Raw genomic sequence first — 23,817 nt, 5'->3', positions numbered from 1 at the left:
AAGGCTTTTTTAAAAGCCTGATTTTCCTATTTTGGGGAGTAATGTTAAATATTTAGAAATGTACCCACAAGTAAAGTGGTAAGATGCTGGGTTTCTCGATTGATCCACTCTAGAGATCAGGTGCTAGAACTCTGCTCCATAATGATGAACAGTAATTACTGCTGACTCTTGCTGGCTGCCGGCCCCTATAAGATCCAAGCAGAATGTCTCCATGGAAGAGGAACAAGAACAGAAGTTCTCAACCTTTTTCATATGGTTAGACCTTTAATTACAACGGGAAAAAAATCAGGACTCTCAGCCATAAAGAAAGGGAGGATGGTCACACTCCCCTTGGACCTGTCTGCAACCATGGTGAAGGTTGTTACCCATGAACTAGAGACTGGGATAACGGCAATTCTAGGGACACCCCTAGGAATAGCCAATTTAGGCTGAGATTTATATTGTTGTAATCTATCAGGAATAAAGCCAAACAATACAATACATGTAGACTCGATCCAACAAGAAGTGGAAAATGTACCTGTTTGTACCACATTTTTACATTTATGGGAGGTCACCAAATTCACCTGTGGCTCTAACATCTAATCAGACCATTACAGGGTCTAGGAGAAGGAAGTGGCACTGGTGATTCAGAAGGGGGGACTGCTAGTCAGTACTGAATTTAACACTCTAGCTTGATAACTGTCTTCCAGAGGGCTTGTAAAATACAGGTGTTGACCACTTCTAGTGAATATACCTTCCATGATATATTCTACGATTGTATAGGCATCTGTCCTGGTTCAAATTCTATTAGTCTTACCTAAGCTACCCCTAATTTCAGTTGGATATGGTATACCAGAGTGTATTGTCAAACAACTATTTTTTTCACCAGTTGAGTGGAAAGCATAGAATGGCATGTCAACCTTGAGCAATTATGGGTAGGCAACACTGAAGCAAATGGGTTGCTGAATAAGCACAAGGTGCCAGCTGATAACTTCTGAGAATTGAGACTTAATTCCAGATCTGCCACAGACTTGCTCTCCATCCTTGAGGAAGCCATTTAGGCCCAGATCCTCAAAGGGATTGAAATCAATATTAGGTGCCTAAACACCTTTAAGGATCTAGGCCTTAACTGTTTTTATTGTCCCCATTTTCATACACAGGAAAACTACTCTGCCCCATAGTGATATGTTAATTAAGTTTTGCAAAGCCCTTTCGATTTAGAGGAAGCACAGCTAAACTATCATCTATTACGTGTAAACATTTCAGAATAAAAAAAATACAGGAACTCAAGTCACACACACACACACACACACACACACACGCAAACACCAGAAGATGAAAAATTACAAGATGTATACATTAAAGAGAGATTAATTCTGTACCACTGAAATTAATAGCGAGAAATAAGTGAAATACTACTTCATACATTTCATAGCCTGTAGGAATTCACAGGAAAGGCAGGTATGCCCTTAACTATTGTGGCTAGGTAATTTTATGACCAGTAACACTGGTAGTTACATATACCAGGATGTAAGTATTCCAGACTCCTAACTGAAGATATAAACAGATCACAGCGATTCAAGAAGTTTTCCCTGAGATGTAGGTTATTATAAAAGAGGTTAGGGGCATTAGAGAGATTTTCAACACATGAACCATAGACAAGATACAAAATATGATGGATGGCTGCTCTGATTTGGTATAGCAAGTCTGTCTGGCTAAACAGTACTCCTAATAAACAATTATGAAACAAAGCAGTGATTATTTAACTAATAGGGCTGAACCTGCATGAAACTATACATATCATAACTTATCAGTGAATTCAAAATAGATATTCTTCAAAAGATTTATTTAAATTCATTCATGTTATTCTGTGGAATTTAAACTGCCACATCAATCTTTTATTATTTGTATTACACAATAGCATCCTGAGGTCCAAATGCTGTTCCAATATATGAGAGACAGACCCTGCCCCAAGGAGCTTACAACTTAATTAGTATCCAAGGTAATTTAAAAATCTTGCGGTTTTATATGACAATACTATATAAATTAAGTGCTACAATAAGAAAATATGTAAAATGCAAAGGAGACACCCCACAATTTTTCTGCCTCACACAATTTTAAATATTTTAGTATGATAATCTATGGCTCTGGTGTGAACTTGAGATGTATTCAGTGCAACTGGCAGGAATAGGGGAATTCATTATGCTGCTCTTATAGGACTGCTGCTGCAAGCCTTGGAACATAGAATTGCAACTGAAGTCAACGGGAACGTCCTGGCCAAAGGAATGTTTTGAGTTTACTATGCTATCTGATTTTCTATAGGCTCTGCTGAATTATCTTTCTGTGTAGTACTTTGGTGACTTATTGATCTCTTGATATGAAATGACACCAAATCTCTGTAGTTCTGTTTTTCCTTTATGTGATTTCTAGCTTTGCTTTTATAAAATCTGAAAAATGAAAGTGATTTTAGGCTTGATTATACATGTATGCATGATGGGGCACGGGGATTAAAGTTTTAAGAAGTCAGATACTTTTCGGAAAACAAAAAAACTTCCAACACTATTTTTAGGCCTCTTTTATACATAAGGCAGTAAATAAAGACTTCAAACCTTTTTTCTTTCTCCTTTTCAGGTCACCTTTAGGTGCATCTTACAGCTAGAACTGCTAAAAGCATTAAAACTACTGACAATGTAGTAGTATGTAACTGTAATCTATCTCCATCTTTAGAGATGGGAACATATCTTAGTGCAAATTTAAGGCACTATATGCATAATCATATAAGTAAAGCCAACACGTGTCTACCAAAATAGATTTAAAGTTTACATACTTATAAGATTTAAGAATGAAAATATATTTTGCAGTCATAAAATTAAGTGTTCTTTTTCATTGTTGTGAGGTAAAAAGATGGTCCAATTTCACCAATTTCCACTTTTGAATTACATAATTTGATGCTCCTCTCCCTTGAAACACCTATACTTTCCTCTAAGAAAAACTACAAGAAGAAACTGAATTAAAGTATATATTTCACTACACTTTCAATGAGCTATTTTTAATTCTCTAAAATTCCCAACTATGTCCTCCAGGAATTTAATGTTATACTATCTAATCCATAGCACAAAAGGTTATTGAGTATATAGAGTATGCATCTGTATGCAGTCCTGAACCAGTGTCACAATAGCCTTTCTGTTCTAAGGAACTAGCAAAAGGCTTATAGTCATATTTCCAAAGCAACCAGGGCTAGCATTTGTTTCTAGCCCAAGTATTAATTCAGACTACCGTAGTAGCTGCTATCACAAATAGTGCAACTGGAATCCAAAGCTTTACCATCTAAATAAACCCTCTGATTCCAGCTTTCAAATGGCATTAAACTATCTGTTGTTGGTTGAGATATTGATTGTTAAAAATCTCATCAGAATTTTGGGAGTGGGGAAGCAAGATATTAAAGCACAGGAATCAGTTAGAATCATTTTTTCAATACCTTTAAGCCTCTCAATAGTTAAAAAAATGTTTCAATCCAAGGCACTTACCATGGCTCAACAGAATTAAGAGAAATGTTTGAATAGCAAGGTCTTGATATTTTTCTTCAATTTATTTCACATTGGGATTTAGTTCCTTCCTCTGGGTTCAATAAGAGCTGCTGTTTATGACTAGGCTTCAAATGACTTCTTGCATTTTATTGGAAGAGAGAACTGCAGCAGAGGGATTAGCTTTCTTTAATACGCTTTAACAGTTAACATTTAAAACAAGTTAAGGCCATAATTGTAATGAATTATGTCACTAAGGTCAAGGAATACTTTGGCAGGACAAGCAAAAATGCTTTCAGGCCCTGTTCTAAGCACTGGTCATGGACCAGTGGTCAAAAAGATATTTAAGCCTACGGCATCAGTTTGTACAGATCTTCATTAGGAACTCCACAAATCAAAATGCCATTTCAATCTTTCCCCTACCTTTATGTGCTTCTTGACACATCAGTGTATAGATACATCTTATCTTTACCTGATCCTGCCATGATCCTTTGTGATGTGCATGGCTATCGTGGCACTAAAGTACAGGATCATTTTGTTAAGAGCCTCTCTCTCTTAAGGTAATAAGTTCCACTTTTTCATGCAACGTGACTCCCTGCTATTTGGGCAAAACCCTGCTCCAGATGAAGAATAAAACTGTTTGACACTAAATCTTTTCAAACAATTTAGGCATGTGAAATTCTGAGAATTATGGTTAGAATTATTTGAAACAAACTAGAAAAACAATTGATATAATACACAGGTACATTTCATATTTTGCAAAATTCAGATTTTTTTTTCAGAATAAACCCTACAGTGATATACAATGTTATACCAATAAAATAAAAATCAGCAGGATCTTATTAAAAGGGATAAGGCAAAATGCCATGTTGTGAATACAGAAAGAATCATAGTAAGCAGTCAGTTATAGCTCTAACATTCCATTCAATTTCACATTCATTCACACACACACAGGTTCTGCAAGGTTATCATCATAGTTACCAGCCTTAGAGTTGCTCAAGCCAAGCCACTGGCCAGGTGGCCTGGACATGAGGGAGCAGGACCTTGTCAGATGCACATCTGATGCTCCTGGAAGTTGGTTGGCAGAATCAGACCCCAAAGTCCTCAGTCTTCAGGGTCTGTTCTCATAGGGATCCATCCTCATGCATTTGCCTTGTCATGCTGGTTTCATGTTTGAAGTGGTAATCAATCACGCAGATGGCACAGCAATGACGGAATGACAGTATGTTGTTATCTGGTTCTTCGGCCCTCCTGTCCTTGGGGCAAGTATGCCCTCTGGGTTATCAGGCTATCTTGTCCATTGTATTCTTCAGCCAAATGGTCTTATTTTAAGGCTGGCATCTCAATCTTTAATCTTTCATTCCTCATTTAATCATACATACAATCACACTTACACTCCAACGTATATCCTATCACATTTGCATTTTAATTACCTACCCATCCTTTAACATAACCATTCTAAAATCAGTGGGACATGGCAGACTTCAATAAATCTTATTCTGGAGTTTAGGAAACAAAGTTGTACCAGCCATAAAGCACAGCTGTTATCTTGTTACTTTTAGAACAAACTCTTTGTCTCTGGATGTTTTTTCTACAATTAGCACAGACCTTGCAAACTGGCAGGCCTGTTTCAATTGGCACAAACTCAGCAGGTTGAGAGAGCAAGCTGAGACACATTTCTTTCTAATGGTCAGGCCAAATCCGGGGTCTGTTCTGGAATCATCTTTCTTACATTTTCCACAACATAAATGTATTATTTCTTTTAATTCAACACAAGAGATGCAAAGCATTCTCTTTCACACTTCCTCTTCCCACCCCGTTCCCCTGCTCAGAGCAGTTCTGTGGGTCCCCTGAAATAACCCCCATTTTGATCTACTTTACTTCTCCCACACTACAACCGTTATCCTAAGTACATGGGTCTTCTTTCTAAGCTCATCGATATTGCTCCTTAGTCGTCTGCAGAGGACACTATTGAAAATCCGGATACATTTTCTCCCGAATAACTGAGCATGCTGAACTCAGTCTGGTCAGGAACAAAGACAGACTTCCACATGAAGCTGGTTCTCCTCCATGGCAAAGAATCAGAACTAGGTACCTGGATCAGCATTCAACTTTCATCCCAAAAGACTTGTTTTACAAGACAGACAATATTATATTTCAAGCCCTCTGAGTAGAAATATTGTTTAACTTGCCAATAGAATACCTATCAATAGTCTCATCTCACTACATTTTGAAGGGCATATACAAGAGATGACCAATCATTTTTAATTGCTGTTTGGATTAAGTAACTATTGCAAACTAAAGATTTGGGATATGACTGTCCCATGACTACAGCCCTCTCTCTTCTTTTCCACACAATTACAACCAGCTTTGTGTTGGATGCATCTCCTGTTTCTGTCCTTATTAACTCAATTACATCATCACCAACTGTATCCTCTGGTATCATGTTGTGGAACAGCTGATAAGTAAGGCCCACATATGCCAGAGTATATACAAAAGCACCAACTATTGTGCTGCCTTAAAAGTGCTGGAAGGATGCTACACTGGCATGGAACAAGGACTTCTTTATAAATATACAATCCCTCCAAATGGACTCTGGGTAAAAAAAAAATTAGAAAAGAACACTTGGTTGTTGCATTTACTCAATGGGTTGTGGGAAGGTTCTATGTGAGTTGCAGGCCTGCTCTGGAGGGGAGGCCTGGGGGTGAGGGTGGTGGAAAGTAAGCATACCTTGCTTTCACCCTGCAGCAGCAGATTCTGTTCCCCAGGACTGGGCCTGGCTTCCCACTGTGGGCATTGTGATCTGGCATACGAGGTCACAGCACCACTCAGGTTTGATAAGTGGCTAGGCCAAAACTGAGTGGCACTGAGACCTCATCTGAGTTGCAAACAGATCATTGCAACAATGGGCTAGTACATGAGATTAAAGAAGTGAAGCTATAGACACTTTAGTTTTAAGTCCAAGTTGACTGCTATAAAGCCAGTATTTTACACTTATTGCACCTTTTGGGATCTCACTTTACAAAGGCAGGCATCATTCTCCCCATTTTACATAAGACGTGCCCAAGGTCAGAGTTAATAGCAGAACCAGAACTCAAATCTCCTAATTTCCAATCCCCTGCTCCAACCACTATACCATGTACTGACTCCTGGAGTGTGTGCACTGCCTTATTGTTTTGTAAACAAATAGCACTAAGAGTGACAGTAAATTATTTTTTTTCCAATTCACTGCTCACATATTTTAGTGTTATCAGTAACACAGGTAAATCAGTCACTTTATAATGACAGTCTCCCCTTTATTCTTTAGCATCTTGATTTAGTGCAGATATCTTGCTGCAACAAGAACCAGGCATTTGATGCCCGAGAAAAAATGCACAGGAGGAGCTGCGATATTATCTTTTGCTGGCTGGCTGTATCAGCAAGAACATTCAGTTATCACCTATTACTGCTACAGTAGAAATTAAATTGCTCCTGTTATATGCTAACTCAGCAATGGTGATCATCTTGTAAATACAAATTCTTATAATATCTAAGAGTCAGGAAAGGTGAATGGGAAGATAATCCCAATATGCAAGAATTACTCCAGGACATAGCTAATGTTGTAGGAGGGAACGGAGATTACATGAAACAGTCCTTTTGTCTTGTATTGCAAAAGATTGTCCGCAGATTATCTCCAGTAGCAGGGACTGCAGTAGTAGGGCAGGGATAATGGCCCAGCCAGTGCTTCCTACCATCCCTCCTGGAGAATCAAGACATACTTCTCCATTAGCAGAGACTGAAGCAGCACAACTTCCCAGTACCCGAGCCTATACTTAACAGATAGGCTGTTGTCTTGTACCTGGACACTTAGAGGAACACTCCTTGACACCTCCCACCCCCCCACCATCAAATGTACAGGGGAAATAAGAAAGAGTTAGTTAATGAGGGAGAATAGTGGCTGAGGAGAGTGTAAACAAGTACTCTGGCTAGGAATAAAATTTTAGTGGGTTATGCTTATATACATATAATATACACACATTTTACATATTATATAAAGGGCATAGGTTGTGGGGAAGAGACAATTTTCATAGTTTATACAATGTTCAAAGGTCTGGTGGAAAAATTTTAGATGCAAATAAGATAGCAAAGACTATATGCATGTGAATGGATGGCAGGGTATGTAGAAGAGTGATCAATGTCTTCTGAATTTTGAAATTTCAATTTTTAAAAATTACTATGAATATTCCTCTCTCCCCACCACACCAGCTCTAGTAGACATATAATGCAGAGCATACATTAAAACAAGAAATACATATAACTAACCTCAGTACCCATATTATTCTACTGTTTTCCACTCTCCCATTTTTCCTCACCCCTTTGTTCGTAACTATTATTGTATCATGTCAATTTTAGACTATATTCCTTAGGCCAGGGAGAAGGAAAATAGGTCTTATATTTGTAAAGGATATAAACATTTTGGGGCACTGTGAAAGAGTTAATCATAATAATTAAGTATTCTGACACCCAAATCCAAAATGCACAAGTATTTGGTCTCATACTATTTAAAATATAACAAATATACAGTAGAGTAGCAAAAAACGCAGTACATTTTATGCCATATTTCCAAGAGCAACAACAGTTGCCATTATGCTGCTGGAGAAGATGCAACATTTGACTTCAATCCCATGCACACAGAACAACCTGTTAACTGCCATGCCTACACATGGTTTAAACAGTTTTTTTCCCTGTGTAGACAGGCTGTTGAATCTCATGCGACTTTTATCTTCTGATTTGTGCAGGGGACAACATAATCTTTACTGATGGACTTCTAAGATTTTGAGCCCATTTCTTATTATTTGCATCACAATATAGTCACTGAAACAAATAATTTGTTTCAAAACCAGCAGGTTTAGATTTAGAAATTTATGTTCCTGTTATTTTCCAAGACTTCATCATAGAGCCAGCTTTGACTAAATTCTTTAGAGTGTTCCATAGCTTCAAAAAGGCGTCTGTATTCTTCTGGGTACAAATTGCCTGTTATAATGTTTTCCGGTATTTCTAGCTCTCTTAACAGTTTACTCCCACTGCCTGGACTCCATGAGCTGAAACACAAGACATTACAAAAAAAAGTCATGTTTTAGCATTTCTTTCAGTTAAAAAGAAAACAACAGTAAGATGCAACACTGGGCACTATTAATTCTTACTCAATTTCAGGCTGTCAAGAATTCCCTCTTGTGACACCAATTGTTTTCTGTGAATGCTGACGATAGGGGCCTCTGTCCATTAAATTCATGAGTTTAATCACAAACTTTTCAGATGGTGAATTTTTCCCTCCATTCATTGTACAACTGAAATAATACAGAACCTAGGGCATGAATGGGTTTAGATTCCAATGTCTGGGGACAATGAAAGGCATGTTTGTTATGAGGGTAAGACAGTCTGAAGGGTTTAATTACACCTCCCTTTTCCCCACTACATGAGGTGATCTGTTTTACTGTACCCACTATCTCTCCCACTCATATTATGTCACTGCTATCAAATTTAGGCCTTGAACAGTTCCTACAGATATCTTGACTGCATTTATTTTCAAGGCAAGGAAAAAGTACGTTTATTAATTCACAGTAGCTGCAAATTAAGAAACACAAGGCCAGCTACAGATTCTGGCATAAGCAACTAGTGGAAAGTAAACACACTGTCAATTTGACAATCGACAAGAAAGGAATCTATGATACTCTTTTATACCAGTCTTGCTGAATGAGTTATAGAACTTCATTAGCATATTGCTGGGGGGATTATCCACCCACCGGCAGATTGACTACAAACCACTGGCAACAAATGAAAGAAAAAACAGTTTATTTATTGGAATAGTTAACCAGAGGCTGGTTCTTCTGAGGGAGCATTCATTTCCCATGAATGGAAAGAGAACACTAATAACCACACCACAGGGAGTAAATGGAGTAACAGTGGATAAGAAAGCCTGAATGTCTTACAGTGAGAGGCTAAAAAAAATATTGGTAGGCAAAATTGACAAATAATTTAAAAGCTTAATTTATAAATTAGATAGTAGAAAACCACTTTAGGGCATCCAGTCTGACCCACTGCACTGTGCAATCTATTTTCAACACTGTTTTATTTAGTCTGCTTTTGATTTTGGTATTTTGTACATATTAAACTCAATTTCTATTCAGCTTTATGCTGCATGTATACATAAATCAAATGGAATAGCGAGAGCAGCTATTCAAAGGAAGTTTCCTCTCAGCTAAACCACACATGCATGTGACGTGCGAATGTAATGCTGGCAGATTTATTTTAAAAACAGTGTACACATGTGAATTACTTTTTAAAAGCCATAACTTATTCAGATCAAAACCAATTTTCACCTAAGCACTGAAAGGCATATCTATGACCTAGGGACTATGTCCCTACCAAACTTCAAGTTTCCATCACCTCCTACTGAGGGCTTAGAGCTGTTACAACAACAAATTTTGTTTAGAGAAACATCTTATCCTAGTCTGCCTGTGCTTAAAAACAGCCATTTTTATTTATTCCCTGAGCGAGAACATACGAACCAAATTTCACCTGAAAAAGGAGTTATAAGGTTGAGCAACACTAATAGAATTGTTGCTGTATGATCAGCCTAAAATTGGTGGTTATTTTGCTAGTTGCAGCTCAACAGTCCAACTTCTCTACGTTGCACTGTGAGTTTGATTGTTCTGGGTTTACTAGCCTTTTGTGATTCAGTTTACACTAGGTTCCCTCTAACTAACAGAAACGCTATTAGAATTGGCATCCCTCCTGCACTCTGCATAATGTAACTTGACACATTTTCCCATTAGGACACTATACCATTAATGATTACTAGGGCTGTCGATTAATCGCAGTTAACTCACGGGATTAATTCAAAAAAATTAATCATGATTTAAAAAATTAATCACAGTTTAATTGCAGTGTTAAACAATAGAATACCAATTAAAATGTACTAAATATTTTGAATGTTTTTCTACATTTTCATATATATTGTATTCTGTGCTCTAATTGAAATCAAAGTGTATATTATTTATCATAAATATTTGCACTGTAAAAATGATAAATGAAATAGTATTTTTCAATTCACATCATTCAAGTACTGTAGAACAATCTTTGTTGTGAAAGTGCAACTTAAAAATGTAGATTTTTGTTACATAACTGCACTCAAAAACAAAACAATGTAAAACTTCAGAGCCTACAAATCCACTCAGTCCTACTTCTTGTTCAGCCAATCGCTAAGACAAACAAGTTTGATTACATTTACAGGAGATAATGCTGCCCTCTTCTTATTTATAGCATCACCAAAAAGTGAGAATGGGCATTTTCATGGCATTGCGAGGTATTTACGTGCCAGATATGCTAAACATTCGTATGCCCCTTTTAGCTTCGGCCACCATTCCAGAGGACACACTTCGATGTTGATGACGCTAATTAAAAAAAATAATGTGTGATTGAACTTCTTGGGTGAGAATTGTATGTCTCCTGCTCGGTGTTTTACCCGCAATCTGCCATATATTTCATGTTATAGTAGGTCTCAGATGATAACTCAGCACGTTGTTCATTTTAAGAACACTTTCGCTGCAGATTTGACAAAACGTAAAGAAGGTACCAAAGTGAGATTTCTAAACATAGCTACAGCACTCGACCCAAGGTTAAGAATCTGAAGTCCCTTCCAAAATCTGAGAGGGACAAGGTGTGGAGCATGCTTTCAGAAGTCTTAAAAGAGCAGCACTCCAATGCAGAAACTACAGAACCCAAACCACCAAAAAAGAAAATCAACCTCTTACTGGTGGCATCTGACTCAGATAATGAAAAAGAACATGCGTTGGTCCGCATTGCTTTGGATTGTTATTGAGCAGAACCCGTCATGAGCCTAGACGCATGTCCCCTGGAATGGTGGTTGAAGTAAGAAGGGACATATGAATCTTTAGTGCAGGGGTTCTCAAACTGGGGGTCGGGACCCCTCAGAGGGTCGCAAGGTTATTACATGGGGGGTTGCGAGCTGTCACCCTCCACCACAAACCCTGCTTTGCCTCCAGCATTTATAATGGTATTAAATATATTAAAAAGTGATTTCAATGTATAAGAGGGGGTCACACTCAGAGGCTTGCTGTGTGAAGGGGTTACCAGTACAAAGGTCTGAGAACCCCTGCTTTAGTGCATCTGGCATGTAAATATCTTGCAATGCCGGCTACAACAGTGCCATGCAAATGCCTGTTCTCACTTTCAGGTGATATTGTAAATAAGAAGCGGGCAGCATTATCTCCTGCAAATGTAAACAAACTTGTTTGTCTGAGCAATTGGCTGAACAAGAAATAGGACTGAGTGGACTTGCAGGCTCTAAAATTTTACACAGTGTTGTTTTTGAATGCAGTTTTTTTGTACATAATTCTACATTTGTAAGTTCAACTTTCATGATAAAGAGATTTCACTACAGTACTTGTATTAGGTAAATTGAAAAATACTATTTCTTTTGTTTTTTTACAGTGCAAATATTTGTAATATAATGAATATAAAGTGAGCACTGTACACTTTGTATTGTAATTGAAATCAATATATTTGAAAATGCAGAAAACATTCCAAAATATTTAAATAAATGGTATTCTATTATGGTTTAACAGTGCGATTAATTGACAGCCCTAATGACGATTCTTTTTAATCATTATCAGGGATACAGTTTTTAATCCATATGTAAAGGTGGGACAGTCCCTGTCTGCCCCATTGCAGCCCAGTGTTGCACTGTGGGAGTGCCCACCTTCATTCACCTGCTTAACAGCAGCAGATTCTCTTTAAAAGCCAGGGGCACAGAGTCGCCATCACAAATTAACAGAAGAGCATATCCTCTTCTAATAAGGCTCAGGACAGGAGCAATTCAAACAAACAGTTCATAAGGCCCTCACTTCTGAATCCTGCTTCTGTTCCCACACACTAATTGGACTAGTCTCCTAGAACCTGAGAGGAAAGAACCCACCACCGACCACAGCCTGCATGGCTTCCACTTCCCTCTCTCTGAGCTCCCTCTTCCTGTTTATATAGCCCAGCCCTAGGGCAGGGCAGGACCTCCTCAATTTTACCCCACTGTTGGCTCCAGCCTGTGGTTCAGGGACTAGTGCATGCCTGCACACCACAGTACAATATTTTTAGCTAATTACTTTTCTAAAGTATTTTAATGCAGCATTATGTAGAATGTCTTGTTGAAATTCAGATCTATATACAAACCCAAAAATATAATGGGAAACCTGAATATTTTAAAGAGCATTTACAGAAACAAAGCCAGGTAAAGAACCTTGTTAATAAATCGACAGAGAAGAAAATCTTTTAACATGCAAGAAGCTAGCACAATTTATAAAATTTAATAATTTCCAGACTACATTATCTCCTGTTCTCTTTTAGAACGAACACACAAACCCCTCTTCTAAACTAGCAACAGAGAGTCCTGTGGCACCTTTAAGACTAACAGATGTATTGGAGCATGCATCTGATGAAGTGGGCATTCACCCATGAAAGATTATGCTCCAATACATCTGTTAATCTTAAAGGTGCCACAGGACTCTCTGTTGCTTTTTACAGATCCAGACTAACACGGCTACCTCTCTTCTAAACTAGTTCCATTATATAGTTTCATGTGTTAAAAAATATCCAGCTACAGAGCTGTGGGTTGGCAATGCTGATTTTGACATGCAACTTTGTATTCTCAAATGCATTTTGCAAACATGCATAAGAATATTTTTATGTAAGAAAAAAATACTGGCAAGTATGTCTGCATTTAAAAAATAAATATTTACAGTATGCCATTACTCAGCCCCACAAATGGCAGAGTGATTTTTAATTTGTTGCCAAAATCTTCATTTCCAATCACATAGTATTTTGAGCAACTGTAAACTTATTCTGTATGTATTTGTATAGAATTAAAGGACTACTAAACTGTATCTGGACTGTAAAGAATAATCCTTCAAGAACAAAACACTACTAAATTGTCCTGAACCTTCTGTCATTTGTCTGGTGAAAAATTGTAATATAACTTTTCCATATACTTACTTAAGTCTATCAATTAGTTTAGACTTGCGTTTAGCAAGACACTGTTTTACCATAAGAATAAAGGTAGATGAATTTGTGGTTGTCATGCCACCTGTAAATAAATTCCTCCGTGGGGTCATTCGTACTAAACATAAGTGGTCGTTTGGCAGCAGCTGCAACAACAACAAAAAGTTAATGAAAAAAGGTCATAGTTAAGATTGTATTTCTTTAAATCACAGGGAAAAACTTCTTAAAGTAAACCACTCTTTTAGTTAGCAGAAAAAGGCATAATGAGATCCAACGGGTTGGCAGCTGAAGCTAGATAAATACAGACTAAAAATAATGTGCAACTCTTTTTTTAAACAATGAAGGTAATTAACCATTTTAAAACCCTGAAGGTAATTACATGGTGGATATTACATCACTTTGAGTCTCTAAATCAAGACTGGCTATTTTTCTAAAAGATATGCTATAGCTCAAACATAAGTTGTAGGCTTGATGAAGAAATTTTCAGATGAGGTTATTTTGGCCTGTGTTATGCAGGATGTTACATTAAATAATCATAATGGTCCTTTCTAGCCTTGAAAAATCTGAATCTAACTCATATTAATTATCTGTCTTTTGGACAAATATGGAATACTGTGGTGTAACATTTGTTAAGACTGTCCTCTGATCTGAGAGGTGTATGAAGAACTTCTTTTTACCCTTAAAAGATAAAGATAGTTTTGTACTGGCAGAAACACATATATGAGCCAATAGATCTTTTCCATCTCTAATTCCCCTGACTCTATGAAGTGGTCTTAACGTATCTTATGCAATCCATTTGGTGTGCAGCCATCACTTAAAGTGTCACCTCATATGACCTATACTATAATTATGGTGACATTTGATGAGTCTATAAAGCTGTCAAACATGATATAATCAAAAAATTTAAAGTAACATTCAGTATCACCAAAACCCGAGACCTTTATGGGTTTTATTGCTAAAATCTTAGATTAAAAAGAGACATCATTGGGTAATGTAATATACTGCTGAGTTTTAATACCAAAGTTCTATAAAAATTGATAGAAATGCCTTCATTTTTTTTAAACTTCAGGATTTTGTTTCAATTTAAACATTGTCCCTGGCAATTTAAACTATTATATCTATAGCCCAAATTTTGCATCATTGTGCTAGCATGAGAACATGAATTTGCAACTAAACAGTCTATTTTCATTATCCAACCTGCGTGAAGTACAAATATTACACAAAACATTAGAAGCAAAAGTGGATTTTGATTTTTTTTTCCAATTCTGTTTTACTAATCTAAAGCGTTATTACTAGCAGGTAACAAAATATATTTTTAAAAGAGATGATCCTTAACCCAATTGTCCCTTCAAAAAGTCTCATTTTCTTCTTTTCCCATTTATTCTGTCTTCTGCATTTCTGTCACCTTGGTTAATAAAAAGATACTAGTTGGGTTCAGTTTGACTTTTGTTTATAAATCACAAATCCATTCCTATAATGAAAGGGAGTATTTAAATAAAAAAAAAATTTTCAATTAAATAAAGGGAATTTATTAATTTTCTTATCAAAATTTGTAATGCAATTAAAACCTCCAAAATCTAAAATTTGAGCCCTAAATTGTCTGACAGCATCTCTAACGAAACAGACCATAAGTGTTGATCTTACCGTGCTCTTCGGTATTGCAAGTCCCCTGGTTTTTGAATTAGTCAAAAATGAAGACCAAGGTTCCTGGGAGGGAAAAAAAAAGTTAAAGTTTAAAATATTTTGTCATGACTTCATAATTTTTTTAAGTCTTTTTCCAATTATTACACAAAAACGTACTTGTTTCTAAAACTTGATCTAAAATGGGCTGAATATATTGAAAATAAAAACATGAATTAAAGTATTTTAAAAGAGTACAATGGCCCAGATTCAGGAAGTTACTTAAGCATGTACCTAACCTTAAGGATGTGAGTAGCCCTGTTTACTTCAGTGGAACTACTTGAGTGCTTAAAGTTAGGCACCTATTTAAGTAACCTTCCTGAATTGGGCCTTAAGCTGCAAAACTGTGGACAAAAGAATTATTTCTCCAAAAAATAGCTCCAGATTTCCAAGTTCTTCCCACCTTTTGAAATATGGTCTTTTACAGCCAAAATTATACATGAACCTTTGTATTAGCTTAATTTCAGCATGAATCCCTTGTATGTCAAGCAACTGCCAATTCATATATGCTATAGTTCTGTCTACAGCTGCCTACTGCTTGTTCATCCTGGATTGGGTCCTTCATGTCCACCCATCTTACACTCTCTTGTGCACAGTGCCTGATGCACCTCTCTGCCAATGGGTTCTGTCTAAGTACTTATCTGGCCCCTATCACGATTGTATCTGAGCATCTCCCAAACATTTATTACTGTATGGTCACAGCCCCTGTGATGTAGGTCAGAAATATTTCCATTTTACAGATGGGAAGTGAAGCACAAAGATCTGAATGACCTTGAACAAGTTCACAATCTGTAGCAGAGGCAGGAACTGAACCCAGATCTTCTAGGTCCCAATGCAAAGCTCCAACCACAAGATCATCCCTCCTCCCTGGTGCCTGAATCCCCTTTTCTACCCCTCCATCCTTCAGTCAAAGCACAAGCCAGAGTCAAATGAATTACGGTACCATGCCTTGGCTACAAGTGGGAAACAGACTTGCTGCTATAAAAGGCAAATGGGTTAGCCGGTGCCAGTCTTTTAGGGGTGAGGAGAGTGGAACAGAACAGGAAGAATCAGTGTGGGTCAGGGGTTTGAGTCAGCAGGAGTTGGAACACACTTCAATCAGCCCACAAAGTAGGAGCGTTATTTCTATTCACTTGATGCCAACCTAAACCTTTCAATAAATACTGAAAAAAGCATTCAGCCAATCTCTAAAAGCCTGAAACACAAAATTGCTTCTGTCAAGAAATTCAAAGTGTCCCGGGGACTTTAAATAAATAAGCCTAGTAGAACTTTTTAAATAGTAGAACCCTTTAAAGCTGCATTTGTTGGGTTGTTTTTTTTTTTAAACCAACCTGTCCATAGTTTAACACTGCTGAGTTTCTTGTTTCTAATTTAGAAAAGAGATGTTCTAAATTTAAAAACCCTAGTTTTAGACCTAAACTAAAAATAATTGTTAACATTTCAATCATATTTGAGTAAAAAAAAATTCTGGGGTAAGAGTGAACAAGTACATTTTATGTCACAAATTCTGAAGACAGAAAGTTCTAAAGAAAATGTTGACAGATCATTGACTATAACGATACCCTTATAAAAGCATTTTCAACACCGAAAACCAAAAATATGTAGTGTTTTAGAAAATTTCATTGTTTACTATAAAAAGCATTTAGCTCAGTAATGATAATAGACAGTACAAAATACTCACCATGTGGAGAAGCTGAATTTCACAGGCAGTTTGCCATAGCACACTTAATGCTTGATAACTCCTTAGTTCACCTGGTTTTGCAGTCAATACCTGGCAGAAAAACAAAGTTGAAAAATTAGATTATTTCTGTATCCATTCACTCCAAAATCCTCATAAATGTGACTGGAAAGATTAGACTTAAGTTCTCAAGAGCCAGCAAATTCAAAGTTAAGACTAAAATTTCAAGCCCCACTCACTTAAACTCCAGTCCAAGCTCAAGATTAGACCTCACACAATATGCACCACACATTATTTTAGGCCTCCCTGCCAGATGAACACATTAGAAACACAGATTCCACCATAAAACCACTTTATTTTGTACAATATTTTAATATTTAAAATTACCTACTTAAACTGCGTAAGAATGTCTATATTAACCTCTTTACTAAGAGAGCAAAAAAGTCTTATGAAAGAACAAGAAAATACTCACTCATTCACTCTACCTCTACAAGAACCAAAGGATTACCCAAATTTGGGATATGTTACTGTTATTGCATAGATTTCATTTTTACATTAAAGCTAGTACCATGCCCAAGAAAGAGGATCACGCAGCCAATCTGTTAAAACAGCTCCAGATGGTGGATTGTATAAATGCCAAAAAGGTTTTCTAAGGCACCTTCATAAGAAACCTGGCAATTCAATTCAATACTACATGTCAAACAACTTCCAGAAAGGAAAAAAAACCCCCAACATTTCAGTTATTCCTGAACTGAGCAAAGACAGACGTGCATGCATCTATTATGGAGTGATTTCATTTTTAAGTATAGATATAACATGATTTGACACAATGATCAATTGAAAAAAAAAAATGGAGCTAGATGTGCCCCTACCTAGGGAAGTAGATTCCAACAGTATTTATCCAAGACCGGCATTCAGCTCATATCAGGGTGAGGGGGACATTTTGGGGGGAGGAGGTTACAGAAATTGCACAAAGAGAATGGTAAAATTAGTGTAAGGAAGTAACACCATAGTGGTGACACTAAAAGAAATGGGCTGCCCTTTTTGCCAATTATTTTATCATTAAAGAAAATCACTGCTGAACTGCAAATTTAGTGGTATTTGAACCTCTTATTGTACAAGTGAATACAAATTAAGTATTTAGAAACATACGGGATAAACATAGGTACACCTAGAAATCCTAATATTTACAGAAATACCTGATATAAATATCAAGATTTAGTGGGTTTTGTTTGTAAAAAGATGAAAATCACAGATGCAGATCTCCCAGTGGAACATGGTCCCCACTGAAAGAATATATATTACTTTTGCTTAGATGCTCCCTGGAAGAGCATGAGCAGTGGCGCCAATTCAGATATTTCTTGGAGGGAAGGCAAATTCTGGTGTTCCCCCACCTTGCCAGGGACAAGTTCCAGCCCATGCTTGTGTCACCCCCCCTTTCAAGGATACCGAGTCTCCCTCAAACAGGGACTCTTCTCTCGTACCCCAAAGCGCATGAGCTGGTGCCACCAGTAGTTGAATTTTTGGTGGACTCCCCTGCACGCTGCCGTACAGGAACAGACTCCCTGTGTGCCAGGGGCTGCAACACCATATTGCTGAGCCGCACCTCTGTTTGTACAGAGGGGCAGCCAGTCAAATTTCAGCGGCAATGCGACCATGCAGCCAGAGCAATGCTCCAGGCCACTCTGGCAGCAGCCATACTGATTTAGTACAGGACCACTGCTTAAAATAGAGGTTCTCAAACTGGGGGTCGGAACTCCTCAGGAGGTCACGAGGTTATTACATGGGGGGGTCGCGAGCTGTCAGCCTCCACCCCAAACCCCACTTTTCCTCCAGCATTTATAACAGTGTTAAATATGTAAAGAAGTGTTTTTAATTTAAAAGGGGGGTTGCACACAGAGGCTTGCTATGTGAAAGGGGTCACCGGTACAAAAGTTTGAGAACCAATGGCTTAAAAGGCATTGGGCCACGCTCCCCAGTTCTCGCCCTGTGACTTATAGAACTTTGGGCAATTGCTAAGACTTTGGCGAGAGGGGGCTTCACTAGATCCCTCTCTTCCAGCACGCAAGGTGGCAGGCCAAATAAAATGATGCCAGGCTGGATGTGGCCCCAGGCCACCAGTTGCCCATCCCTTTCTTTTGTTCTGGTAGTCAACCCCACTCCCCAATAGTTTTCAAAGTAGACTGTTAAGATAGAGTGTTCATTTGTCCAAAGCCAATCTAAATACTAAGCACCAGGGGAGGGGGCTGCATCAACAGAGGTGATCCTAAAGGGAGTCACAACATGAAAACATCTGGGAACTACTGTTATCGCATTAAAAAATATACAACAGAAGTGTTGGTTTTCCATCAGGCACTAGCATGTCTTCAATATATCTACTTCTACTGACTGTCCCTCACATAAAGAGCACTCTAATTTGTGACACTCATTTCCTTTAAAACAAACTGTGTTATTACAGACAAACTTTCCTTCAGGAGGAGCAAGCAGCAGAGAGACAGCCTCTCTCCATTTTGTTAGAAAATATCCTTAAGTAAATAAAAGGAAGAACATTTTTAAAGCAACACATGGACAAAATGCCTCTAAACAGAATGTTCTAGAGTTTTCAATGAAGCATCAGCTTCTTTTTATTAATCAGTGAAATCTCTTGTACTTAAACATACCTTGTACTCTTTTTCACTAACAAACATGTTCAGTTCTATTCTTCCATATCTGTATATGGAACTGCGTTCATACATGACAAAGATAAGCTTCCAAAGAGTGTTTCTTTCCTTTTTTTGGGGAAGGAATCCAATAATTTTTACAGGAACATCTGTTTTGAAAATGAGCAAAGGTATTTTTGAATTTTCAAATATGTACTGCACAACCTCAACAAAACTAAAGTGTAAGTTACAAACACGAGAGCAAGCATTATTTTAACCTGAATGTATTTACAAATTTTGTTGTTGCTCAGGTATGGCTTACAGTATGGCCCACCACTGAATGCAGTTTGTGTCTGTCTGAATCTTCATTAAAGAGGTGCAAACAATTGAAACTACATATCCCACCATACACAGTTTTACCTCTTACTAAAATGCCAGACTACTTAAGTAAAATTGAGGATTACCTACTGGGCATGTAGTATCTATGATCTATAATCTGTATTAAAGAAGATAGATTACTCCAATCTGCTTTATACAAAATTAAGCAAGCACTTGCCAAACTGCCTCTGAGGCCTCAATTACGTACCCCCAACTTTAGGTTGATTTTCAATTTACCTGCTGTCCAAGGAACTGTCAAGATGCCCAAATTTTCAAAAAGTTTCTCAGAGTACATAGCAGGTGGTTTCATAGATCCACAGCCCAAAGGGTCCAATCTGAAGAAGTCACAATAAACAACTTCTAATTGTCCACGTAGGCTGTTCTCCAGAGACTGAAAGCAATGGTGAAGTTAAAATTTAAGTTTTCACTACCAATAATTTGGACACATCCTATGTATTTTTCCATCCGAAAACAAAACACCTCAATGAATTATCTTTAAAATAAACAGATTCTGTAAATACTAGTTAAAAATAACAAACATTGCTCACAGAGCTAGCTACTGAAATGTTGCATATAGGCCAGCTACTTTTATGGTGCAAGGCAGATGTATTTTTTACATATTTAGCATTTGCTCAACTGGAATTGTAGAATGCATTATTAAACTTGTGTAACTTTTGGTAAGTTTTTAAAAACGTTTGATTAGCCATATTCATCTGAAGAGCCCACAGCAATTTGTAATTGTAAATTAAGTCTCTTAACACCTAGATGAAAAACAACAACTAAAAATGAATATACACAAAGAAGTTGAGTAAGTTGCTCATGCCAAGTCGATAGCTGAGCTGGAAACAAGCAGGAATCTTGCCTCCCAAATCTCAGTCTCTCCGAAACAACAAAAAAAGCCTCAAATCTGTAGACCTCCAGGTCCATGCAAAGCTCCACTAAAATCATGGGCCCAAGAATCTACAAGCCTGGGGTCAACTGCAGGATCCAGGATAAAGGTTTAATCAGGTAAAATAATCACTGAAAGTAGCTAAGAATATTTGTAGAAGCTTCTGAAGGCCACATGAAAACATCTTGCTTAAAAACACAGTCAAGATCATTTAGGTGATTATTAGCCACAAATCTATGTACGTCCTTGTTTAGAGAGACCTCAACTTGATATCCTGCACAAACAGGAGAAACTGATTGGCTATATAAGAGAAACAGTGAAAGGCAAAGTGCTATCAAGTGTGCAAAGTAAACAAATTAAAAAAAGAAAAATATGTTTTCCTACCATCTTTAACTTATATCTATCTTAGGTGTTACTTGTAACATGTAAAAAAATTCAAACAGATGTGTGATTTTAATTTAATTTCTCATTTTCCTATCTCATTGCAAATTTCGGATACCCTTACAAAAAAACATACCTGTAAATCTGGAAGGAAAGCTCTGTCACTCTCCAGAGCTACCACTCGGGCACCTGCATTGAGTAGTGTCCGGGTCAAGACTCCAGGACCTGGAAAAATCATCACTGTTTAGCTCTATCATTTAAAATTGACTCCCAAAGGACATAACTGACACACACGCCTTTCAAGAAGGAGAAAAATAAGTTTACCTAAATATAAGGAGGGGGGGGGGAAGAGAAGGGGGTTGGGAGAGATTAGATAAAGAATTATGCCCTATGTCTGAAACATGTGAGTAAAGTTAAGCATGTGTGCAAATTTTTTGCAGCATAAGACCTTTAGACAGTAGTCAGACACGATCTCCCACATTTCTCGAGATCTCTACAGTTGTTCTACAATTTTTTCTTCAAGCTCTGACAGTCTAAATGGACCTTCAGTCATGGTCTGCATTACTACTGTTTAGCAGCTGAGCAGCAACTGAGAACTGTGTGGTTGTAATGTGAAGAAAAAGGTAGTGTGGATACACTAAGACCATATTTGCTGGACTTGTGATAAGACAAAGTTTTTGAAATAAAAGGTGTGTATGTAGTTCAGTCAAAAACGTTTCTATGATGAAATGTAGCATAGGCCTGGAGCAGCGAACCGCAGCCAATGGGAGCCGCAATTGACCAAACCTGCGGACGCGGCAGGTAAGCAAACCGGTCCGGCCCACCAGGGGGTTTACCCTGGCGAGTCGCGTGCCAAAGGTTGCCGATCCCTGGCTTATAGGCAACATAATATACAATACCAAAATAATAACTGAATCAAAATTAATTCCATTTAACTGTTTATGCATATTCAAAATTACTTTTTCTTTTATTAAATGGACTGGTGAGGAAAAATAACTAATGAGGCATCAGCAATCCCTAACCTTTCAACGTTTCCCCCCATGTGGTAATGCCATCAGCCCTACACTTTAGATACTCTGTTCTGAGTTTGGTTTGAAATATTTAGAAAATGTGCAGAACAGGGAAAGGTAATGCCAGCAAAGCCAATGGTAAAGCTCCCTTTCACATCAGTGGGGCAGCATCAGGCACTAACTTATTTCCATAAGGGCTCCAATTGGACAGAGCAGGCAGGACCTGATTGTAACATCACATGCAAAGAACAACCATTAGGACACAGCACCCCACTATTGCACTGCAGTGTCAGCACTTAATATGAGCCCATATCATGGTGTAGAGCTTGAAGCTGTGAGTCATAACCTTCCAGCAACGATGCAAGATATTGTCGCATTACTGAAACGGAGCTTTCTAGCATTAAAGCTACTATTAATGAAGTCTGATAATTTCTTTATACTCACTATCCCTCTTCAAGTACCAGAGCTTAAAGCCAATTTTGCAGAGACTTGCAGTAAGATTTAAGTTCTATGCACTGACTTTTCAGGCTGTGCAGACTGCCAACCTAGCCCCAGAATATTAGACCAATTCTGAAGACACTGGACAATACCCACCACTTCACTCTTTATTCCCAGCATTATGTTTTATGTCGTTTTGATTAGGTCCTTCCAAAAATATTAAGTTCATATTTACGTGTGAACATTTACAAGGTTTCCCTTCATCCAATCCCCCATGACCATGAGCCACCAAGTCCAACTATTCCCTTAACACAGCGGCTCCTACCCAGCATCAGATGCGGTCAGGGCCCTAACAATAAAAGAGCTGGAGCGCAGTTGCCCCGTTCCCAGACTAACCCCTTGGCATTCCCTGCCAAGCTGGGGCCATGTCTCGAGGTGGCTCCTCCAGAGCTGACGAGGCCCAGCCGACACGTTTTAAAGGTTCAAACCCAGCCTGCCTGCCGCAGACACTGACAGGTTTTTAAGCAGCACTTAGACAAGCTGAGTTTCCCAGCCCCCTCCTCAGCGACCCCAGCCGCCCCTCCCGCTGGGAAAGTAGGGTCCCATCGGCACCAGCCGCGGCACAAGAGGGCGAGGTCTGCCCCGGCGCAGCGGGTCCGTGTCCGGCGCTGCAGGGCCGGGCGCTTACCCGGCTCGCACTCCAGGACGACGGGCTCGGGGCCACGGGCCGGGCCACACTCCAGGCTCGCGTGCACGGCGCGGGCCAGGTCGGGGCAGGCGATGAACCTGCGCAATGGCGGGGAGGACCGGGCCCTCTCCAGGACCAGCCGCGCCGCCTCGGCCGCCTCCGGGAGCCGCAGCTGGAGCCGGGAGTCCGGGTGCTGCCGCGGCTCCTGGCCCAGGCCGCGCCGGGGAGCTCGGCAGCCGGGGAGGCCACACAGCAAGGGCCTGAGCGCGGCGGCCGCGACCCCCAGAGCCGCCAGCACCGAGCGCCGCCCGGTGAGCCCCGGAGACGGCAACGCGCCCAGCATCTCCGCGCACCGAGTCTGAGCCGCACCCCCACGTGGGTGACCTTCCCGGCCAGTAAACACAGGGCAGGACGCAAGCGCCAGGGGCACGTCACTTCCGCTTCCGCCAGCAGGAGGCGGTACACGGTCCCAGTCTCTCTAGC

General features: G+C 38.9%; 1 protein-coding gene across 1 annotated transcript; it reads right to left on the bottom strand.

Annotated features, from left to right (window-relative positions):
- Positions 1-1,808: 1,808 nt before the first annotated feature.
- Positions 1,809-23,757, bottom strand: TFB2M (transcription factor B2, mitochondrial). The gene is made up of 8 exons (XM_054023874.1): positions 23,335-23,757; positions 21,335-21,423; positions 20,166-20,319; positions 19,572-19,720; positions 16,915-17,004; positions 15,198-15,260; positions 13,548-13,699; positions 1,809-8,584 (listed from the first exon to the last, which is right to left on the bottom strand). The coding sequence occupies exons 1-8, from the start codon at positions 23,675-23,677 to the stop codon at positions 8,398-8,400; spliced, it is 1,227 nt and encodes a 408-aa protein (XP_053879849.1). The 5' UTR covers positions 23,678-23,757; the 3' UTR covers positions 1,809-8,397.
- Positions 23,758-23,817: the final 60 nt, after the last annotated feature.

This window comes from Malaclemys terrapin, chromosome 3 (genome assembly GCF_027887155.1).
Source record: "Malaclemys terrapin pileata isolate rMalTer1 chromosome 3, rMalTer1.hap1, whole genome shotgun sequence".
NCBI classification, from domain to species: domain Eukaryota; kingdom Metazoa; phylum Chordata; order Testudines; family Emydidae; genus Malaclemys; species Malaclemys terrapin.
The sequence above is the reverse complement of the archived record's forward strand: the minus strand, read 5'-3'. Positions and strand labels throughout refer to the sequence as shown.